Source organism: Paroedura picta, chromosome 13 (genome assembly GCF_049243985.1).
Source record: "Paroedura picta isolate Pp20150507F chromosome 13, Ppicta_v3.0, whole genome shotgun sequence".
NCBI lineage: Eukaryota > Metazoa > Chordata > Lepidosauria > Squamata > Gekkonidae > Paroedura > Paroedura picta.
The window spans coordinates 42,219,009-42,238,859 of NC_135381.1; the positions used below are offsets into that span (position 1 = coordinate 42,219,009).

The 19,851-nt window shown below is 46.1% G+C and overlaps 1 protein-coding gene across 4 annotated transcripts in view; it reads right to left on the reverse strand.

Annotated features, from left to right (window-relative positions):
- AMMECR1 (AMMECR nuclear protein 1) overlaps window positions 1-19,851 on the reverse strand; it is a 126,321-nt gene that overhangs the window by 98,142 nt on the left and 8,328 nt on the right. The window contains exons 2-3 of one of the 4 annotated variants that reach the window (XM_077309207.1): window positions 9,851-9,871; window positions 926-1,472 (exon numbers count right to left, since the gene is read on the reverse strand). In XM_077309207.1, the coding sequence (XP_077165322.1) occupies window positions 926-1,472; window positions 9,851-9,871 (568 nt within the window). Of the gene's footprint in view, window positions 1-925; window positions 1,513-9,850; window positions 9,872-19,851 lie in introns of those variants that run through there. The other 3 variants (XR_013226403.1, XM_077309206.1, XM_077309205.1) reach the window with 3 other exon arrangements.

Sequence of the window (19,851 nt, forward strand, 5' to 3'; positions counted from 1 at the left end):
ATAGCAGCTGATGAGGAGTCCCTTAAGATACAGCAATACACTTAATAAAAATTATTAGCTACAGCAGACTCTACACAGGTAGACATGGGGGGGGGGGGTGTCTCAGACTCTCTGAGGTTGCAAGGGAAAGTGGCTGTATTTTCTTAAAAGAACACTCAGCCAGTGGAGCCATTCAAAGTACAACATGTAACTAATAATTATAGTGATTCTGACGTATTGGGGGGGGGGGGGATGACAGCCTGAAAGGAGGAAGATGGGGACTCTCACCAGGCACTCTTATAAATGTAAAGTTAATTGTATGAATCTTGTCGTTACCTGCCCTGAGTCAACTGGGAAGGGTGGGCTATAAAAAATAAAGTTATCACTATTATTAATAGTCTTTTAAACTGTACTTTGCCCAGCACAAACCAAGCAGAGATTCTTAATACCGTATTTACTGGAAAGGAAGATGACCCTGAGTGTAAGGCGACCCAGTTAATAACATAACACACAAACACACACATACACAAACTGTTGTCCTAGGATGTAACTATAACTCCGCTCTCCCGCTCTTTAAGGGCAAACATGTCGGGGAAGCCCTAGGCTCCCATTCAATGCTGCAAAAAGCGCAGAGATCTGCTCCACGACTGACAAAGGTGGTGGGGAGTGGGGGGAAAGAGTAGATCCCAGAAAGTGTCCGGAGGATCCCCCCAGCCCTGTCGGGGACGGAGGAGCCGCCGCCGCCGCGTGCCTGAGCCCTACTCCGCCCGGCGCCCGAGGAGAGCGGCAACTAGCACCCCATTCCCATTATTATTATTATTAATAACAATAATTGGGCCCCGCGGCGGGGGCGGAGGGGGAGTCTCCAGGCCAGAGGTCACTGCCCAAGCAGCAAGGGGTCTGCGGGCGGCAGGGCGAGCGCAGGGTCCCGGGCCGAGCGACTTACTAGGGGTCGTTGGTGAAGCGGGGGCTCCGCGGGGGCTGGTATCCGTACAGGTGACAGTAGAGCACGTCGAAGCAGAAGCAGCACATCTCGGCCGACACCACCATCTTCCTGCAGCCGCCGGGCCCGGCCCCGGGCGAAGACAGCAGCGCGGCGGCGGCGGCGGCGGCGGCCGGGCCCGAGAGGCCGCCGGGGCCCCCGCCGCAGCTGGGCGGCAGCGGCGGAGACAGGGCGCAGCCGGCGGCGCCCCCCGCCAGCCCCCCGAGGCCGTTGAGGCGGGCGCTGCCCGGCGGGGGGAGAGACCCCGGCTCGATGCCGCCGCCGCCCCCCGTGGCCGCCGCCGCCCCGCCGCAGTGGGAGCTCCCGCCGCCGCCGCCCGGGCCGGCCGAGCCCGACGGAGGGGAGCTGGAGAGTTTCTGCTTCTTCACCCCGCAGCAACCCGCCGCCATCTTGGAGCCGTCTCCCCCCACGCAGCGCTTCCGACCCATGGCGGGGGGGCCGCTCGGCCGGCCGGGGGACGTGCGGCCGCCCGCTCCGCCTCCGCCTCCGCCTCCTGCCGGGCCCGCTCCGCCCGCAGCCGGGGAGGGGAGGGGAGGGGAAGGGACGGCCCAGGCAGGCAGGCAGGCAAGGCAGGCAGGCAGGGACGGAGAGCGCGGCGAGGACGGATGGGGGGGGGGGGGGGCGGCGAGGACAACGGCCGCGAGGGATAAGCCGAGCGGAGAAAAGGCGGGAAGCGGTGAGGAGAAAGCGAGCGGGAGGGAAGGCGGGAGGGAAGGCGGGAGGGGAGGCCGCGCGCGATCGAGCGATCGAGCGATCGAGTTTGCGGGTGGGAAGGGGGAGAAGGGACGCGAAGGCGGGTATTGACGAGGAGGGGGACGGGGGGAGAGAAAGAGAGGCCAGCGTTAGTCACGCGCGGTCTCGGCCGCTCGGGGTTCTCTCCCGGGCTCCCGAACTGCAGGGCAGAGACCCCCCCCCACTCCCCCCCCGTCGGGCACTGTTCCCACCGCCCCCCCCCAACACATAGACCCAAATCACGCACCCTCTCAGGAAACCCTGGAACGGTCTCGACCTCCTAGCCCCCCCCCCCAAATGTCCCCTGTCAGGAAATTCTGCAACCTCGGATCCCCCCCCCCAAAAAAAAATCATGCCCCCTGTCAGGAAGCTCTTCAGCAACCTCAAATCCCCCCCCCCTCAAACCATGTCCCCTGTCAGGAAGCTCTTCAACAACCACGGATCCCCCCCCAAAAAAGAAAAAACAATGATCCTTGTCAGGAAACTCTTGAAGGGCCCCAACCCCCTACCTCCCCCCCCCCCACACACACACTCAGACCATGACCCCTATCTGGAAACTCTTCAGTAGCCTCGGACCCCCCACCCCCCAAAAAAAAACTGTCCTCTACTAGGAACCTCTTGAAGGGCCTCAGCCCCCTACCCTGCCCCCTCAAACTGTGTTCCCTAACAGGAAACTCTTTAACAGCCTCACCCCCCCCCCCCCATACACACACACACACACACTAAAACTGGGGTAGTCAAACTGCGGCCCTCCAGATGTCCATGCAAATGCTGGCAGGGGCTCCTGGGAATTGTAGTCCATGGACATCTGGAGGGCCGCAGTTTGACTACCCCTGCACTAAAACCATGTCCCTTGCCAATAAACTTGCCACCCCCCCTTCCTCACTAAAACCATGCTTTGAAGGTGTATTATCCAACATGTGCATAATGGACTCAGGGCTGCCTCAACTTCCTTTTCCTTGCAAGGTACCTGGGTCAAAACCCTTGCGGAGAGTAGACTGAGAACTGAAAATGCCCTGCTGAATAATTCACATGACCTGAGTTGGCTTTGAGCGGGAGGAGAAATAAATCAGCAAAGCCTACCTATGAGTCAGCAAACCAGGACTCCTGTTTTTAATCACACATGCAAGCCCGGAATGCCAGACTAAGTGCTGTTTCTTGGGACTAGTCTGTGAGGAGATATGGTGGGAAAATATCAAGGGTTTTAGAGATTCTGTCCTTGACTCCTCAAAAAGGTACCTCTGACAGCTCAAACCTATGCACATTTACTCAGTCCCAGGAGAATGTGATGGAATCTGTATCCCTGCCCCAGAAGCTTTAGATGCAACTTGATGAGGAGGGAGATGAGGTGAGGAAGGGAAGGCACAAGGGGAGTGGGTGGGGGGAAGAGAGAAAGAAAGGTGCAACTTGAATGTGGAAAAACAGTTGGACTACAACAGCGGTATGGTACGGTGACCCATAAGTCCCAGATAGGTTGCCATGTTAGTCAGTCTATAGCAGTAGAAAAGAGCAATAGTCCATATGCACTTTCGTGACTAACAAAATTTATGGCAAGGCATGAACTTCCATGAGTCACTGCCCACTTCTTCAAATAGGGCATCTACTGACGACTCTGCTGTGTCGGAGATGACACACAGCTCTTCCTCCTAATGGATGGCCGCCCAGATTCTCCCCCAGAAGTATTAGCCAGCTACCTGGAAGCAGTGACGAGGTAACTCAAACAGCGTTGCCTGAAGCTCAACCCTTCAAAGATGGAGGTCCTATGGCTAGGTGGGAAGGGTCCAAGCGACAAAGTGTGCCTTACCCAACCTGGATGGGTAGTGGCTTACTCCACCAGGAACCTGGGCTTGATCCCTCATGCCTCACTCTCAAAGGAGGTCACGAGAGTAGTGCAGCTAGCATTCTGCCACTTTCACCAAGCCAAACTACTAGCGCCCTACTTTGCCTCGGAACACCTAGCTACAGTTATCCATGTGACGGTCAGCTCTGGGTTGGACTTCTGCAAATCGTTCTATACATATCTGCCCTTAACCTTGATCTGGTAACTTCAGCTGGTTCAGAATGCTGTGGCCAGGATCCTCATAGCAACACCTTGGAGGTCCCACATTCAGAGCATCCTTCAACAACCACTGGCTACCAGTCGAATTCTGGATCTGACTTAAGGTTCTGGTAATCACCTTTAAGGCCATATGGGGTCTCACCCCTGTGTACCTAAAGGACTGCCTTTCTGCCTAAACGATTCAAAGAGCTCTATGCTCTGCTACCTCCAACTGCCTAGTGAACCCTGGCCCCGAGGAAGCTCTCTTGACCTCAACCAGGGCTTTCTCTGCCCTGGCCCCCACCTGGTGGCTTCTTTGTTTTGAACTCAGAAGCAGTACAATGAAGAGGCATTATCATGAGACAATTTCCAGGAAAAAGGACATTCCAATCACCTTGACAATTCAAGATCAGTCTTTGCCAGGGGACTTCCAAACCCAACTCAATTCATGGCAAGCCTTTTCTAATTCCTTCCTCATGTCAGCTTTTCATGGATGTGCGTCTGAAAGGGTGGGTAGCCCTCTTGGGCTTCCATCACGCTTAGGACATGATTAGCATGGGAACAGACACTCCCTGTCAAAGTGTTGGAACTCAAGGCTGTGTTCCTGGCCTTAAGATCCTTCAAAACAACGATTGCCAGTGCTCATGTCATACACACTGACAATGTGGCAGCAAACGCTTATATCAAGCACCATGTTGGTTCATGAACAAACAGAAGCCAAGAGAATCCTATTCTGGGCAGAGAAACATCTTCCTTCTTGCAAGCAGAACATAGAGGGAAACTCAACACTCATGCAAACTGGCTCACAGGCATCCCACTGGATACAGAAGGGAAGATGGGTGGGATGGGTTGGGGTAGGAGTTCTTGTTTTACTGCTGTAAATTGCCTTGAGCTGGCTGGCTGGGAATGGCAATTAACAAGTACCATGAATAATAATTTTAAAAAATTGAGTCCAATGGCACATTTAGGACCAACAAAGATTTACTGAAGGTGTAAGCTTTCATGTGCAGGCACACTTCCTCAGACAAAATCAGACAAAATCTCACACCTTGAATAAGTTTTTGTGGTGCCATTGGACTCAAATTTTGTTGTGCAACTTCAAGTTCAGACCAACAGGGCTATTCACTTTAATAAGTTATGATAAACTACATATATCAGTTAAGAATTGTACGTTAGTTGGCATCAAAGTAATTAGTCAATATCATATGTTCATTCAGCAGATTAAAGGTAAAGGTATCCCCTGTGCAAGCACTGGGTCATGTCTGACCGTTGGGGTGATGCCCTCCAGCGTTTTTCATGGCAGACTCAATACGGGGTGGTTTGCCAGTGCCTTCCCCAGTCATTACCGTTTACCCCCCCAGCAAGCTGGGTACTCATTTTACCAACCTTGGAAGGATGGAAGGCTGAGTCGACCTTGAGCCAGCTGCTGGGATTGAACTCCCAGCCTCATGGGCAGAGCTTTCAGACTGCATGTCTGCTGCCTTACCACTCTGCGCCACAAGAGGCTCTATCAGCAGATTAAAATGTCAAAAAGATCCAGTTTTGAAGAATTGAGAGCACAGCAAATGCACTATGGTTCACCAATCCATAATGACAAACCAAGAATCTCCTCAGACACACCCATCAGCGACATATGGCATCAGTCAACCAACATGATGCTGCCACACCTCCATAAAGTTGCCATGTTCCCACTCACCTGCAGAATATGGCAGGGGAGAACCACGTACACTTTTGACATGTGGACATAAAGAAGCATTGGTCAGTTATGCGAGAGCACCCTGGCAACTCACCATCTCATTTGGAAGAAGAAACCACAGAGAGGTCACAACCTCTCTCAGGCAAGGGTTTACCATTCAAAGGGGAAAAGAATGCTCCCAATTGCAGCTATTTTGAAAAGCAAGGAGATGCAAACTCAAGGCGAGCAGCAACAAAGCAAACAAGTTATTCCTGTCATTTCTTCAATAGTTCACTGCAGGAAAACACCCATCTGAGCAAGAGAAGAAAATCTCACTCATGAGGAAGGTAGAAATAAGGCAAAGATCATCTTTTGTTAAATAGACTTATGAGCCCATGCCCCAAGGCACCTATATCAAACCAGACGCACAGGAAAAATACAAGTCATGGAGCACGTGGAAACTACCACTCACCCTGTTGTCAAAACCAACCACATAAATCATAGGAGGGAGAAAAATACTGCGTGGAACAGTACAAGCTTAGCTTAGCATGAGCCAGTCTCATGCGCAACTGAGGTTTTGCACCGTTGTGCTCAATAACTGGTAAGGTGATGTACACTGGTACATAAAATTACAAACTATATATGCCAATGGGTTTTGAAATGGGTAAGACTATGAATGAAAAAGATTTTGAGTTTATAGTGGATAGCTCAACCAAAATGTTGACTTGGTTGGCAGCATAAGTGAAAATGGCAAACTCCATCATGGGGATTATTAAGGAACAGACACATAAAATAGTCATTATGATTATGATGCTCCTTTATAGCTCCATAGTAAAGCCTCATTTGGAATATTTCATAAAGTTCTGATTGCTGTGTCTTTTTTAAAAAGAGTGATTGCTCAGCTGGGGAAAATACAGAAGAGGACAACCAGTGTGATAATGAAAATGGCACCTTTCCCATGAAGAAAAGCTGAAGAATCTGGGACTTAGGAGGACATGCTGGGGAGGACACGCTGGAGGTTTATAAAATCATGCACAGGGTGAAGATAATGGATAGGGGGAGCTATTTCTCCCCTAATACTAGTAGTTGGGGGCACCCAATGAAGTGATGGGCAATAAATTCAGGACAGACCAAATAAAACACTTCTTTAAATTAAATTGTAGAATTCATTGTTAATGGAGATCATGATTGCTATGAGCACAGATGGCTTAAAATGGGTAGACATTTAAGGCAGAAAAGTCCATCCAATGTCTATGAGACATGGTGAGTAAAGGAAATCATATCCATAGAAAGTACACTTCTGAAATACAGTGCTAAAAGGAAGAATCAGGCTGTTGAACCCTTGGTGTCTGAGTCCTCTTTGTTGGCCCAACAGGCCAGGTACAGAATGCTGGCCTAGACTAGCAGCTGGTCAAGTGTTGTTGTTGTTGTTATGTGCGAAGTCGTGTCCGACCCATCGCGACCCCATGGACAATGATCCTCCAGGCCTTCCTGTCCTCTACCATTCCCCGGAGTCCATTTAAGTTTGCACCTACTGCTTCAGTGACTCCATCCAGCCACCTCATTCTCTGTCGCCCCCTTCTTCTTTTGCCCTCGATCGCTCCCAGCATTAGGCTCTTCTCCAGGGAGTCCTTCCTTCTCATGAGGTGGCCAAAATATTTGAGTTTCATCTTCAGGATCTGGCCTTCTAAAGAGCAGTCAGGGCTGATCTCCTCTAGGACTGACCGGTTTGTTCGCCTTGCAGTCCAAGGGACTCGCAAGAGTCTTCTCCAGCACCAGAGTTCAAAAGCCTCAATTCTTTGACGCTCGGCCTTCCTTATGGTCCAACTTTCGCAGCCATACATTGCAACTGGGAAGACCATAGCCTTGACTAAACGCACTTTTGTTGGCAGGGTGATGTCTCTGCTTTTTAGGATGCTGTCTAGATTTGCCATAGCTTTCCTCCCCAGGAGCAAGCGTCTTTTAATTTCTTTGCTGCAGTCCCCATCTGCAGTGATCTTGGAGCCCAGGAAAATAAAATCTGTCACTATCTCCATTTCTTCCCCTTCTATTTGCCAGGAATTGAGAGGGCCGGATGCCATGATCTTTGTTTTCTTGATGTTGAGTTTCAAGCCAACTTTCGCACTCTCCTCCTTCACCCGCATCAACAGGCTCTTTAGTTCCTCTTCACTTTCTGCCATTAGAGTGGTATCATCTGCATATCTGAGGTTGTTGATATTTCTCCCTGCAATCTTGATCCCAATTTGTGACTCCTCTAATCCCGCATTTCTCATGATGTGCTCTGCATACAAGTTAAATAGGCAAGGCGACAGTATACAGCCTTGCCGAACTCCTTTCTCAATTTTGAGCCAGTCAGTGATTCCATGTTCAGTTCTCACTGTTGCTTCTTGACCTGCATATAAATTTCTCAAGAGACAAATAAGATGCTCTGGTATTCCCATCTCTTTAAGAACTTGCCACAATTTGTTGTGCTCCACACAATCAAAGGCTTTAGCATAGTCAATGAAGCAGAAGTAGACGTTCTTCTGGTACTCCCTAGCTTTCTCCATGATCCAGCGTATGTTGGCAATTTGATCTCTAGTTCCTCTGCCTCTTCGAAATCCTGCCTGTACTTCTGGAAGTTCTCGGTCCACATATTGCTGGAGCCTAGCTTGTAGGATTTTGAGCATAACTTTGCTAGCATGAGAAATTAGTGCAATGGTGCGGTAGTTTGAACATTCTTTGGCATTGCCCTTCTTTGGGATTGGAATGTAAACTGACCTTTTCCAATCCTGTGGCCATTGTTGAGTTTTCCAAATTTGCTGGCATATTGAGTGTAGCACTTTTACTGCATCGTCCTTTAAGATTTTGAATAGTTCAACTGGAATGCTGTCACTACCACTAGCTTTATTGTTGCTCAGACTTCCTAAGGCCCATTTGACTTCACATTCCAGGATGTCTGGCTCCAGGTCAGTAACTACCCCATTGTGGTCATCAGGGATGTTAAGCTCGCTCTTGTATAGTTCTTCTGTATAATTTTGCCACCTTTGTTTAATCTCTTCTGCTTCTGTGAGGTCCCTACCATTTTGGTCCCTTATCATACCCATCTTTGCATGAAACGTTCTCTTCATATCTCCAATTTTCTTGAAAAGATCTCTGGTCCTCCCGATTCTATTGTTTTCTTCTATTTGTTTGCACTGTTCATTTAAGAAGGCATTCTTATCTCTTCTAGCTTTTCTCTGGAATTCTGCATTCAATTGGGTGTATCTTTCTCTTTCTCCCTTGCCTTTCACTTCCCTTCTCTCCTTAGCAATTTGTAAAGCTTCCTCAGACAGCCATTTTGATTTCTTGCATTTCTTTTTCTTTGGGATGGTTTTAGTTGCTACCTCTTGTACAATGTTGCGAACCTCCGTCCATAGTTCTTCAGGCACTCTGTCTATCAGATCTAATTCCTTAAATCTATTTGTCACCTCCACTGTGTATTCGTCGGGGATATGATTTAGTTCATACCTGAGTGGCCTAGTGCTTTTCCCTACTTTCTTCAATTTAAGCCTAAATTTTGCAACAAGAAGCTGATGATCTGAACCACAATCAGCTCCTGGTCTTGTTTTTACTGACTGTAAACACAGTCAGAACACCTAGCTCCAGTCATTCATGAGATGGTCACCTCTAGGCTTGACTTCTATAACTCGCTGTACATGAGCCTGCCTTTAGCCTTGCTTTAGAAACTACAACTAGTCCAGAATGCTGCATCCAGAAACATCTTGAAGGACACATAATCGGATAGTCCTTTGGCAGCTGCACTGGGTACCAGTTGAACTCTGAATCAAGTTTAAGATATTAGTTCTTACCCGTAAGTCCATTCAGTCTGGGACCTGTGTATCTCAGAGACCACCTAACTATCTATACCCTCCAGAGAGCACTCCACCAATCAGTTGGTGGTCCCTGGCCTCAAGAAGGTGCATCTGGACTCAACCTGGGCCAGGATATTTTCTGTCTTTCTGTCTGCTGGGAGGGCAAGCTCAGTTTCATTCACAGCATTTTGGATCATACCCACTGAGGATAAATGAAGCCGTAGGGCACCTGTTAGGAACATATTAACCCATACACATAGATGCAACTCTCTTTGCAGGTGGCTGAGAAAGGCTGAACATTTGCCAGTCAAACTTTCATTTTCATTTCACAAAGTATCATGTCTGCAATACAGGTATATTTTCTCAGATGTTATATTGGGTCTTCTCAGGGGTAGTCAAACTGCGGCCCTCCAGATGTCCATGGACTACAATTCCCATGAGCTTCAGACAGCGTTCGCTGGCAGGGGCTCATGGGATTTGTAGTCCATGAAGATCTGGAGGGCCGCAATTTGACTACCCCTGCTCCTGATCATTAGCAGAACAAATCATGACAAACTGCTACATCTCTATCACGATTTCTGATGTTGTACAGGCTGTTCTGCCATCTCCTCCTTTCTCAATAGGTGGACTAAGACACTGGTCAAGTAGGACATTTTAAAGCTTGTTACATTCTTTCATACTGATGCCCATGTTGATTTACTGCCCTTTTCCATGTGACCACTCCCAATACATTCATACAAGTTACTGTCCGCTGCCTACTATTATTCATCTCAAGAGCCTCTGTTCTTCCTTTCTTAGTGATCCAAGGGGTTATGAACCCTTAGGAGCTGCCCCTCCCCTTTGCTAGAGCACATCTGTACAAACATAATTTGGGAGGACTCTTGGCTCCCTTCCTGTATGAATCCTATCTGATGGTAATTGAGCTTTGTAAGGGGCAGAGGGTGTCTAGCACTTGGACAGGCAGCCAACAAGGAATACCAGGGTAATGTCATGGGGCCAGGCAATGGCGAAAATTGTTATGATTAGGCTAATGTGTCTCATATTCTGGGTTACTCTAGGGTTCCCAGTCTCTAGGTGGGGCCTGGAGTTCTGCTTGGATTACAACTGATCTCCAGACTTCAGAGATCAGTTCTCCTGGAGAAAATACAGCTTTGGAGGGTAGACTTTATAGTAGGTATGCACTGGCAGAGGCTCATGGGAATTGTAGTCCAGGGACATCTGGAGAGGCACAGTTTGGCCACCCCTGCTCTATAGTTTCACACCCACATTGAGCTCCCTTCCCTTCCCAGACTGCATTCATAAATTTTCAGGAATTTCCCAACATGGAGCTGGAAGTCCTAGGCCTGAGCACCATCTTTTTTCCCCATTCATCTATATCCCAAATTGCAGCTGGCTTCTGTTGTCCCGTATAACCACAGGGAAATAATTGGGAATGGTCCTTTAGCCACCCTTCAGAGCACCTATAGTTGTAGCCCTTTGGTGAAATGGAACTTCACTATACAGTTATCTTTGTAAAAACTACCGCTTTAGCATATGAAGTTTTGGTTCGTACTCTGTTAATGCTCAGGGAGTCACCAAAAACCATCTTTGCAAGTCCTTGCCAGCTTGGTGTAGTGGTTAGAAGTGTGGACTGCTAATCTGGCGAGCCGGGTTTGAATCTGCGCTCCCCCACGCGCAGCCAGCTTGGTGACCTGGGGCTTGCCACAGCAATGAGAAAACTGCTCTGACCGAGCAGGAATATCAGGGCTCTCTCAGCCGCACCTACCCCACAAGGGGAAGGTGATTGTAAGCTGGTTTGAGACTCCGGATAGAGAAAAGTGGTATATAAGAACCAACTCTTCTTCTACTCAGAAAGTTTCAGATTAAGTTTTTCTATCTGACATGCAGCCTGCCTGGTATGTCAATGCCTATGTTGAAATGTGGTAGACTATAGACCAAAAGATCTTTCCCCCTGTGGCAACAGGAACATCATCTAATCAATGGATTCTAAGGGAACCTTCTGGAGCCTAGTAATTTTCCATCTGGAAGGAAAGAGGGGGGTCTGATGGAGTGGAAAGAAAGAACTCTGTTTAATATGGAAAAAAAGACAGAAGACTAGGGAGATAATTGATTTTGGAATGATAAACTTTTAGAGCGAAGGAGAGACTTTGAATTTCCAGGAATGGATGGAGAAAAGAGCACAACTGGCTGGATTGAAATTACTTGGTGAGAAAGTGGAGAGCAGTACAAAAAGAGGAAACAGAATGTGCTAATTTTAGGACTATTCTGTTTACCTCTTTATTAGCCATCCTATGGTGTGTGTGTGGGTAAAGTGGTAGACCTAAGGAGAGGGGATTGTGTTATGCTTATTTCCTTTCCCCTTTGCTCTGTAATTTGACAAATATTGCTCAGGTATATATTTTCCTTTAATTAATAAATAAAAACAGAAGTGCTCTTTTATGCCCCTGACTTGGTGGTCCTCTTCAGAGCTGCTTCATGGCACAAGTGGTGGCTTGGGGTACCAGCCCAATGGGCGCTTGTGCCCCAGGGACCCAGGGAGGAGGTACAGCTCAGGGGCAGAACATCTGTTTACTTTACAGATTTCCAGAAACAGATTTCCAATTCCCAGTGCATAAACGGTCTATGTCATGATCATAGATGTCTGAATACACCTCAAAATGGAGAGGTGTATGTCCAGATGAAGTTTAAACCTTCCATCTTTTCTACATGAAGGAGAAATTTGAAATCTGATACGCATAAAATTCAAAACAGCTGGCCAAAAGATGAAAAAATTAAATCTGGCAAAGTAATACTTTCATGATATCTGGTCAAAAATTCAGGCCAGTAATCCCGCACAAAGCAAACGAAGGTGCTCAGGATACAGAATTTGGGTGGAGCCTGTAGGAAGCCAGGATGGTAGAACAAAGGACACTACCCCAGATTCTCAGTGAAGGATCATGGAAGAATACATTTTGGACTGATCCCTTGTATTAAAAATCCCGCCCCCCCCCCCAAAAAAAACCCCCTGAAAACCAGCATAGGAAGAGGCAGAGCCTTTGTCCCTGCTGTGTTAATTCGGAACATGCATGGGCTTTTTCATTGTTTTATTGTTAGTGCAAAGTAACACCCAACGCTAGAATCCACCGCTGAAGGGGTGCGTTCCATTCTACCCTCTCATTTTCCTTGATGTGTCAAGTGTTTTTAAAAGCAATGTTGATTTTAAGGCATTAATGGATTTGAGAGTAAATCCTAAATAGTCCTCCCCAGAACCCTATTCAAGGTCTATTCAGTGAAGCTTACTTCCAGGAAATTGTTCTTAGCATGGTGCTGTTTGTCTCCCTGCAGCTTATTATTGTTTCGTTAGCCTCCCTGAATCTAAAGGAATTAGTCAGTGTATAAATCTTTTAAATAAATAAACAATTTCTGATGACACATTGAACTGGAGGCTGACGCAAACCTTCCCAATCTGGAAAATTTCTAGTTATTTTCTATATGCCAGGGAGTGTTGACACTCACGAGGTGGGAGCTGAAATCTCCTGAAATTACAACGGATTGTTTTATTTATTTAAAACATTTATTCCACCTCTCCTGGAGAAAATGGTTACTTTAGAAGGTAGACTATGCCGTTATACCCTAACAAGGTCCCTCTGCTCCAGGCAAGCTCCACCTGTATGACCGATTATGCACTGCAGGCTGGAGTTTTAGTCCTGGCAGGTTGCCCCACCTCTTCCTGCACCCACACCGGAGCATTTGGCCTGGTGCACCTCATCAGCCCCCAGTTTGTGCACAGGAGCTGGGGCAGTGAAGTTCCCAGTGTATAAACAGTCTATGTCATGATCATAGATGTCTGAATACAACCCAATGTCTTGTGAGTAAAGGTGATCTTGTTTTTTCAAAAGCAAAATTACAACCTTTCAGAAGTAAAAGTAGGCAGAGACTTGATTAATGTGGTCAGCGTGATCATTTAGACAAGAATGGTCTTTGATGTTCAGGTATACAGTCCCGCCATCCGTGAATGCTTTCATGAAAGGTTGTTCCAGATTGTAATCTCCTCTTTGGAATCTGTGATAAGTACATGCATTGATTTAATCACGCCCCATTGTTTTAATCAAGGCTTGTTCCACTTTCATCCCCCAAGGACACCAAACCCCTATTGATTTAACAAATTCTGAATCACTTCTTGCTGAAACTGCAGGGCGGGGTGGGGAGAGTGAAACCTGGTCATTTTAGAAACTGAACATACCAGTGCTACAGAGGGACTGCAAAGGATAGGGAGAGCAAACGCATCATACAGACGAAACAGTAAAAGGGAACTGAAATTGGGGGGGGGTGCAGAATATAATTATCCAAATCAGAATATTGTCTGGGAAAGTGTTAAAGGGACCTCTTTAAGGACTGGAGATGTCCTTGTACCAGAAATCAGAACTGATCTGAAGTAGGCAGTGGATAGGATGATTCATCAGCAAAAACCCATTTTTGGGTTTTGCCAAAAGTTTAATCCAGCCTTTCTCATTCTTTTACCATTGAGAAATCCCTGAAACATTCTTCAAAGGCTTCAAAAAACCCCAGAAGTGGCGCCAAATTAATTAACTCCCACCCATTACGTAAAGTAAAGGAGGCAATAGGCCCACTGTTGGGTGCAGATGGACCAACTCTAAAGGAAGATGCAGAGAAAGCAAAAAGGCTTAGCGCCTATTTTACATCTGTTTTTCTCCACAGGTTTAGGCACATCTAGAGATGGCAGTAGCCAAAGGATAGTGTCTGGGTAGCAGGTTGACATGGATAGAGAGGTTGTTGAGAGGCATTTAGCTGCACTGGATGAGTTCAAATCGCCTGGGCCGGATGAAATGCACCCGAGAGTGCTCAAAGAACTTTCCGGAGAACTTGCCGAACCCTTGTCCATCATCTTCGGGACCTCTTTAAGGAATGGAGATGTCCTGGAGGACTGGAAGAGAGCAAAAGTTATTCCGATCTTCAAAAAAGGGAGGAAGGATGACCTGGGAAACTACAGACCAGTGAGTCTGACCTCTGTTGTGGGTAAGATAATGGAGCAGATATTAAAGGGAGCGATCTGCAAACATCTGGAGGACAATTTGGTGATCCAAGGAAGTCAGCATGGATTTGTCTCCAACAGGTCCTGTCAGACCAACCTGGTTTCCTTTTTTGACCAAGTGACAAGTTGCTGGATCGTGGAAATTTGGTTGATGTCGTTTACTTGGATTTTAGTAAAGCTTTTGATATGGTTCCCCATGATGTTGTGATGATTAAATTGAAGGACTGCAATCTGGATTTTCAGATAGGTGGATTGGGAATTGGTAATAGAACCACACTCAAAGAGTCGTTGTCAATGGTGTTTCATCAGACTGGAGGGAGGTGAGTGCAGGGTACCTCGGGGCTCAGTGCTCAGCCCGGTACTTTTTAACATATTTATTAATGATCTAGATGAGGGGGTGGAGGGACTACTCATCAAGTTTGCAGAGGACACCAAATTGGGAGGACTGGCAAATACTCTGGAAGATAGAGACAGAGTTCAATGAAAATGAAAAGCATGCCTACTGGATGGGGGATATGCTTCTAGGTAACACTGTGTGTGTACCCTTGGGGTACTTGTGGATTGTAAACTAAACATGAGCAGGCAGTGTGATGCAGAGGTAAAAAAGGCGAATGCCATTTTTGGCTGTATCAAAAGGGGCATCACATCAAAATCACAAGATGTCATAGTCCCATTGTATACGGCACTGGTCAGACCACACCTGGAGTACTGTGTGCAGTTCTGGAGACCTCACTTCAAGAAGGACGTCGATAAAATTGAAAGGGTACAGAGGAGAGCGATGAAGATGATCTGGGGCCAAGGGACCAAGCCCTTTGAAGATAGGTTGAGGGACTTGGGAATGTTCAGCCTGGAGAAAAGGAGGTTGAGAGGGGACATGATAGCCCTCTTTAAGTATTTGAAAGGTTGTCACTTGGAGGAGGGCAGGATGCTGTTTCTGCTGGCTGCAGAGGAGAGGACACGCAGTAATGGGTTTAAACTTCAAGTACAACGATATAGGCTAGATATCAGGAAAAAGTTTTTCACAGTCAGAGTAGTTCAGCAGTGGAATAGGCTACCTAAGGAGGTCGTGAGCTCCCCCTCACTGGCAATCTTCAAGCAAAGGTTGGATACACACTTTTCTTGGATGCTTTAGGATGCTTAGGGCTGATCCTGCGTCGGCAGGGGATTGGACTAGATGGCCTGTATGGCCCCTTCCAACTCTATCATTCTATGATTCTAAAGTTCTCAAAGGAGCTGCAGTTTTGTAGTTTCAATTTAAATGATGTTCCAGAACAGCATCCTGCCATGGATCCCTAGAGGTTGCCTTTACAGAGCATGTTTGTTTAATCCAGTGATACTCACATGTGGCCCTTTGACATGTTACCTGTGGCTCAAGGGGCTGGCAGGTTACAGTGAATGAGCGATAGGGTTGTGAGTGTTTTGCATAGTGCAGGGGGTTGGACTAGATGACCCAGGAGGCCTTTCCAACTCTATGATTCTATGATAACCACAGATGCAGAATGCCAGCTGCAAATTTGGAGTCTGTTTAGAATCCCATGTGGAAAAAGGACCCCATCAAATTTTATCTGTGGAAAATGTTCTTGTTTGCATATAACCCCCACCTGTCCACTTTTTGACTTTCTGTCTCCTAGGTGGGAGAACATCACCATGGTCAGGTAGATAGAATTCTAGATAGCGTTGCTAGCTCCAGGTGAGGAAATACTTGGATATTATTTTTGAGGGGTGTGTGAAGCCTGAAAGAGTGGGCCAGTGGAGGGACCTCATCAGGGAACAATGCCATAAATGCTACCTTTCAAAGCAGCCACGAACTTTTGATTTAACTTTAAATACTTGAATATTATTATTTGTGATTTAACTTTAAATACTTCAACATTTTGTTCTGGTTTAGGCAATTTTAATAGATTTTCATGGGCTGTAAACATTTCTTTTTTTCTGATTTAAGAAAAAAATTGAAACATTTCTTTCAACCCTAAAAGTTCACCCCCCTGACTTTAAAAGAAATTAGGACATTTTTGTGCCCCCCCCTGAAAATATTGTGGGCCTAAGGCACTATTGCCTTCTGTATCTAGTGGAGAAGTCGACTCTACTGGACTCCCATGAGTTATGGGCATTTGGACCCTTATGAATGGTCCTCTCACAAGGCTTCCTGGTGGACACTTGATCTCCTCATTTAAGCCCAGAGTAAAACACAGAAGTCCAATGTGTGCCCCACAAGCCACACATTCTGGTTAAAAAGTTAGGGGAAATCTCACCTTTTCTTTCCCAAACAGATTTCTTAGGTGGAGGGAAGAGAGCTGAGTTCCAAACAAAAATATAACTTGGTGTTCAGGATTCATTTGCTGAATCTGGGATATAATGCCATTGAATTTAGCCTCTGGGAGTTTTTCTTCCCCTTAATTCAACAAAAAATATTGTTTGGCTGCTTCTTTATCTGGTGGTTTCCCAAGCCTTAGCAAGATGAAGCTCTTTTAGGGGAGAGAGCCCTGGACACCCAATATCCTTCCAAATAGGGGTGGTGACATAGAAATACAGCGGCAATTCAAGCAGGAAAGCAACTGGATCTCCCAAACAGCTTCATTAGAGAGGGCTCTAAAGTAGATGACAGTCTAGAAAGGGGGGGAAAGTCCTGCCCTTTTAATAGGGGTTTCGTGTGTGCAAATAGACAGTTGAAGCTCTTTATAGTATGGAGATAAAGAACACCTGGTAAATGACATCCCATTAAGCCCTCTTTAAAGAGACAGGACATTTTTCTGGGTAGACAACCCTGCCCAGATCCAGAAAGCTCCAGAGAAGCCCAGGCTATTTTTTCCCAAGTCTCATCGATGTTCAGATCTGCCTTATCAACTTGGACGTCTTACTGCTTTCCATAAAGCTGGGTGTCAAACAAACGCAAAACATGTTGATAACAGGTCATTTGCGTGGTTCCTGATAACCACTGGGTTTCATTGCCCCCCAGCAATAAGGCATTGGGCTAGATGTCCTCTATGGTCTCTCTGAACTCTATGATTCTACTTGAACTAACATTTTGAGAACCATCCTTAGTTTGGGGTCTTCTTCCCCCTCCACTTCCCACAGCTGCACACACTTTTCCAGGAGGAGCAATTGAGATAGGGAGAACCTGTCCTTGGAGAACTTTGCTAGGGAATACTCAAAATGTATTTTTGGAGATATTAAATTAATGCAACTGCAGTGAAGTTTCACATTTCAGAACTGTGTCCTTGAAGTCAGCGGAATTACTCCAAGACAAATTGTTCATTAATTAGCGACTGACTCATCCAATTCATTGAAAAGCAATTTTAGAACTTCTTTTATTCCAGGAGAAATCAAAGACACTGAATGATCCAACAAAGGAAATGAAAATACAAGTTGATCTTGGGTTAGACTTTTCAGACCAAAAAAAATGTACACATGCCAACTGATTGTTCACATGCTTCCATTTGCAGGATCAGGGCAAAAGTTCTTTTTAATGTTATCAATATAAATTGACCAATGTTTATTAATATGTATTAATCTATGCCAATATTTTAATTCCACTTTTAGTCTTCCAACAGGCTTACAAACTAAGATTCACACATTTAAATAAAACTATACAAACCAGCAGTTCTCTAATGCAGTGGTCCCCAACCTTTTTATCACCGGGGTCCACTCAACGCTTGACAATTTTACTGAGGTCCGGGGGGGGGGTAGTTTACGCCTCTACTCTCAACCACTGCCGTAACACTTTCTGATCGCTATGGTAATGTTTAAACATCCCTTCAAAATAAGATACAGACACGCCACAACAATGAACATAAGGAACATTTTATTTTCATGGAAATTTTAACTCATGACAATGACAAATCAATGGGAACCCTGAGCTTGTTTCTCTGCAACGAGATAGTCCCATCTGGGAGTGATGGGAGACAATGACACCTGAAGTGTGTTGTAAAGGGCCGGGGGGGGGGGGGGAAGAAGGCGTCCTTCGCGGCCCACCTCCAATTAGTCGACGGTTGGGGATCGCTACTCTAATGGATAGGGTTTATTTATTTGTTTATTAGTTAGTTAGATTTATATACCACTGCTCCCAGCAAGCTGGCTCGCAGTGGTTAACAATAAAACTTCATATATACATCAGTTTAAAATGCCCCAAAATACAATTACAGTTAAGATGGCGATAATACAGTGCAAAAGAAAAAACCTTCCGCAACAACTCATAACTGTGTTTTCTAGCATGGTCAAACAATGCCCTAGATAGAAATCAGGATAGATTGTTAACATCTGGGTCTGGTCTAACAGCCAGTTCAGGAAACCAGGGGGAGGGAAGGCCCAATCGAATACCCTGAGGCTTCTGCCCCGCCTCAACCAAACGCCTGGTGGTAGAGCTTTGTTTTGCAGGCCCTGCAGTATCCTGAAAGCTCCATCAGGGCCCACAGCTTTTCTGGAGAACTCATTCCACTAGGTAGGGGCCAGGACTGAGAAAGCCCTGTCCCTGGTCAAGGCCAGGTGTGCCTCCATCCCCATGGCTGGTAAATTCCTAGAGACTGTGGAGTGCAGCTTAAGGAAGGCTGAGTCTGGGGCAGGGAGAAACCTCCTCCATGGGATATATTATAGACTCCAAAACAACCATTTTCTCCACCGAGGAGCTGACCTCTGTAGCCCAGAGATCTGGGGTAATTTTGAGAGCTCTCCAGACCCATCAGGAGGCTGGCTAGTCTGCTTAGTTGTATTTAAAACAGGAGATTAGCCATGAAGATAAACTGGCCTGGGTTAAAGATTAAAAGCTGTTCAAGTTTACGGCCTCTTGCCCTTTGGATCCTGTCTCTAAATAATGCCTAGGTAACCTGTACAAAAAGAGAAGAACCTAGGCTAGTCATTACGGTCAGATGTTCTCATTTCCTTTAAATACCATACATTACGATCATAAATATTGTAAAAATTAATTTTAATGATGGAGGCAGGCAATGGCAAACCACCTATTGTTTATACCATTGACTCAGAATCTTAGAATCATAGAGCTGGAAGGAACCTCCAAGGTCAGCTAGTCCAACCCCCTGCACTATGCAGGACACTCACAATTGCTTCTTTAATAAATGTTTATTATGACTTAAATTCAAGAAAGAAAATAGACCGTTTAATTTGTCATAATATGATGGACAAATAAGGAAAAATAAATGAATAGCAGACTGTCAAAAAGAAGGAAAGACTATATTTTGGCTAATTTATTATCAGATAATCTCAAAATGAAAATAACTTAATAATAAAGGTGGTTAAACTAGAGGGGAAAAAAGATTATAAAAGATTATGAAAGATTGATAACAGGTGATACAAATATCAGTTAGGTAAAAATCTAAATGGACTCCGGGGAATGGTAGAGGACAGGAAGGTCTGGAGGATCATTGTCCATGGGGTCGCGATGGGTCGGACACGACTTTGCACCTAACAACAACAATAACAAAAATCTAGAAATTGATATCCCAGTGTGATTCTAAAACAGAACAAGTTAAAGACTGTATGATCAAATGGGCTCAGAACCTTGGAAAGAGAGAATATAACTCCAGACCAATACAAGCTATTATGGGT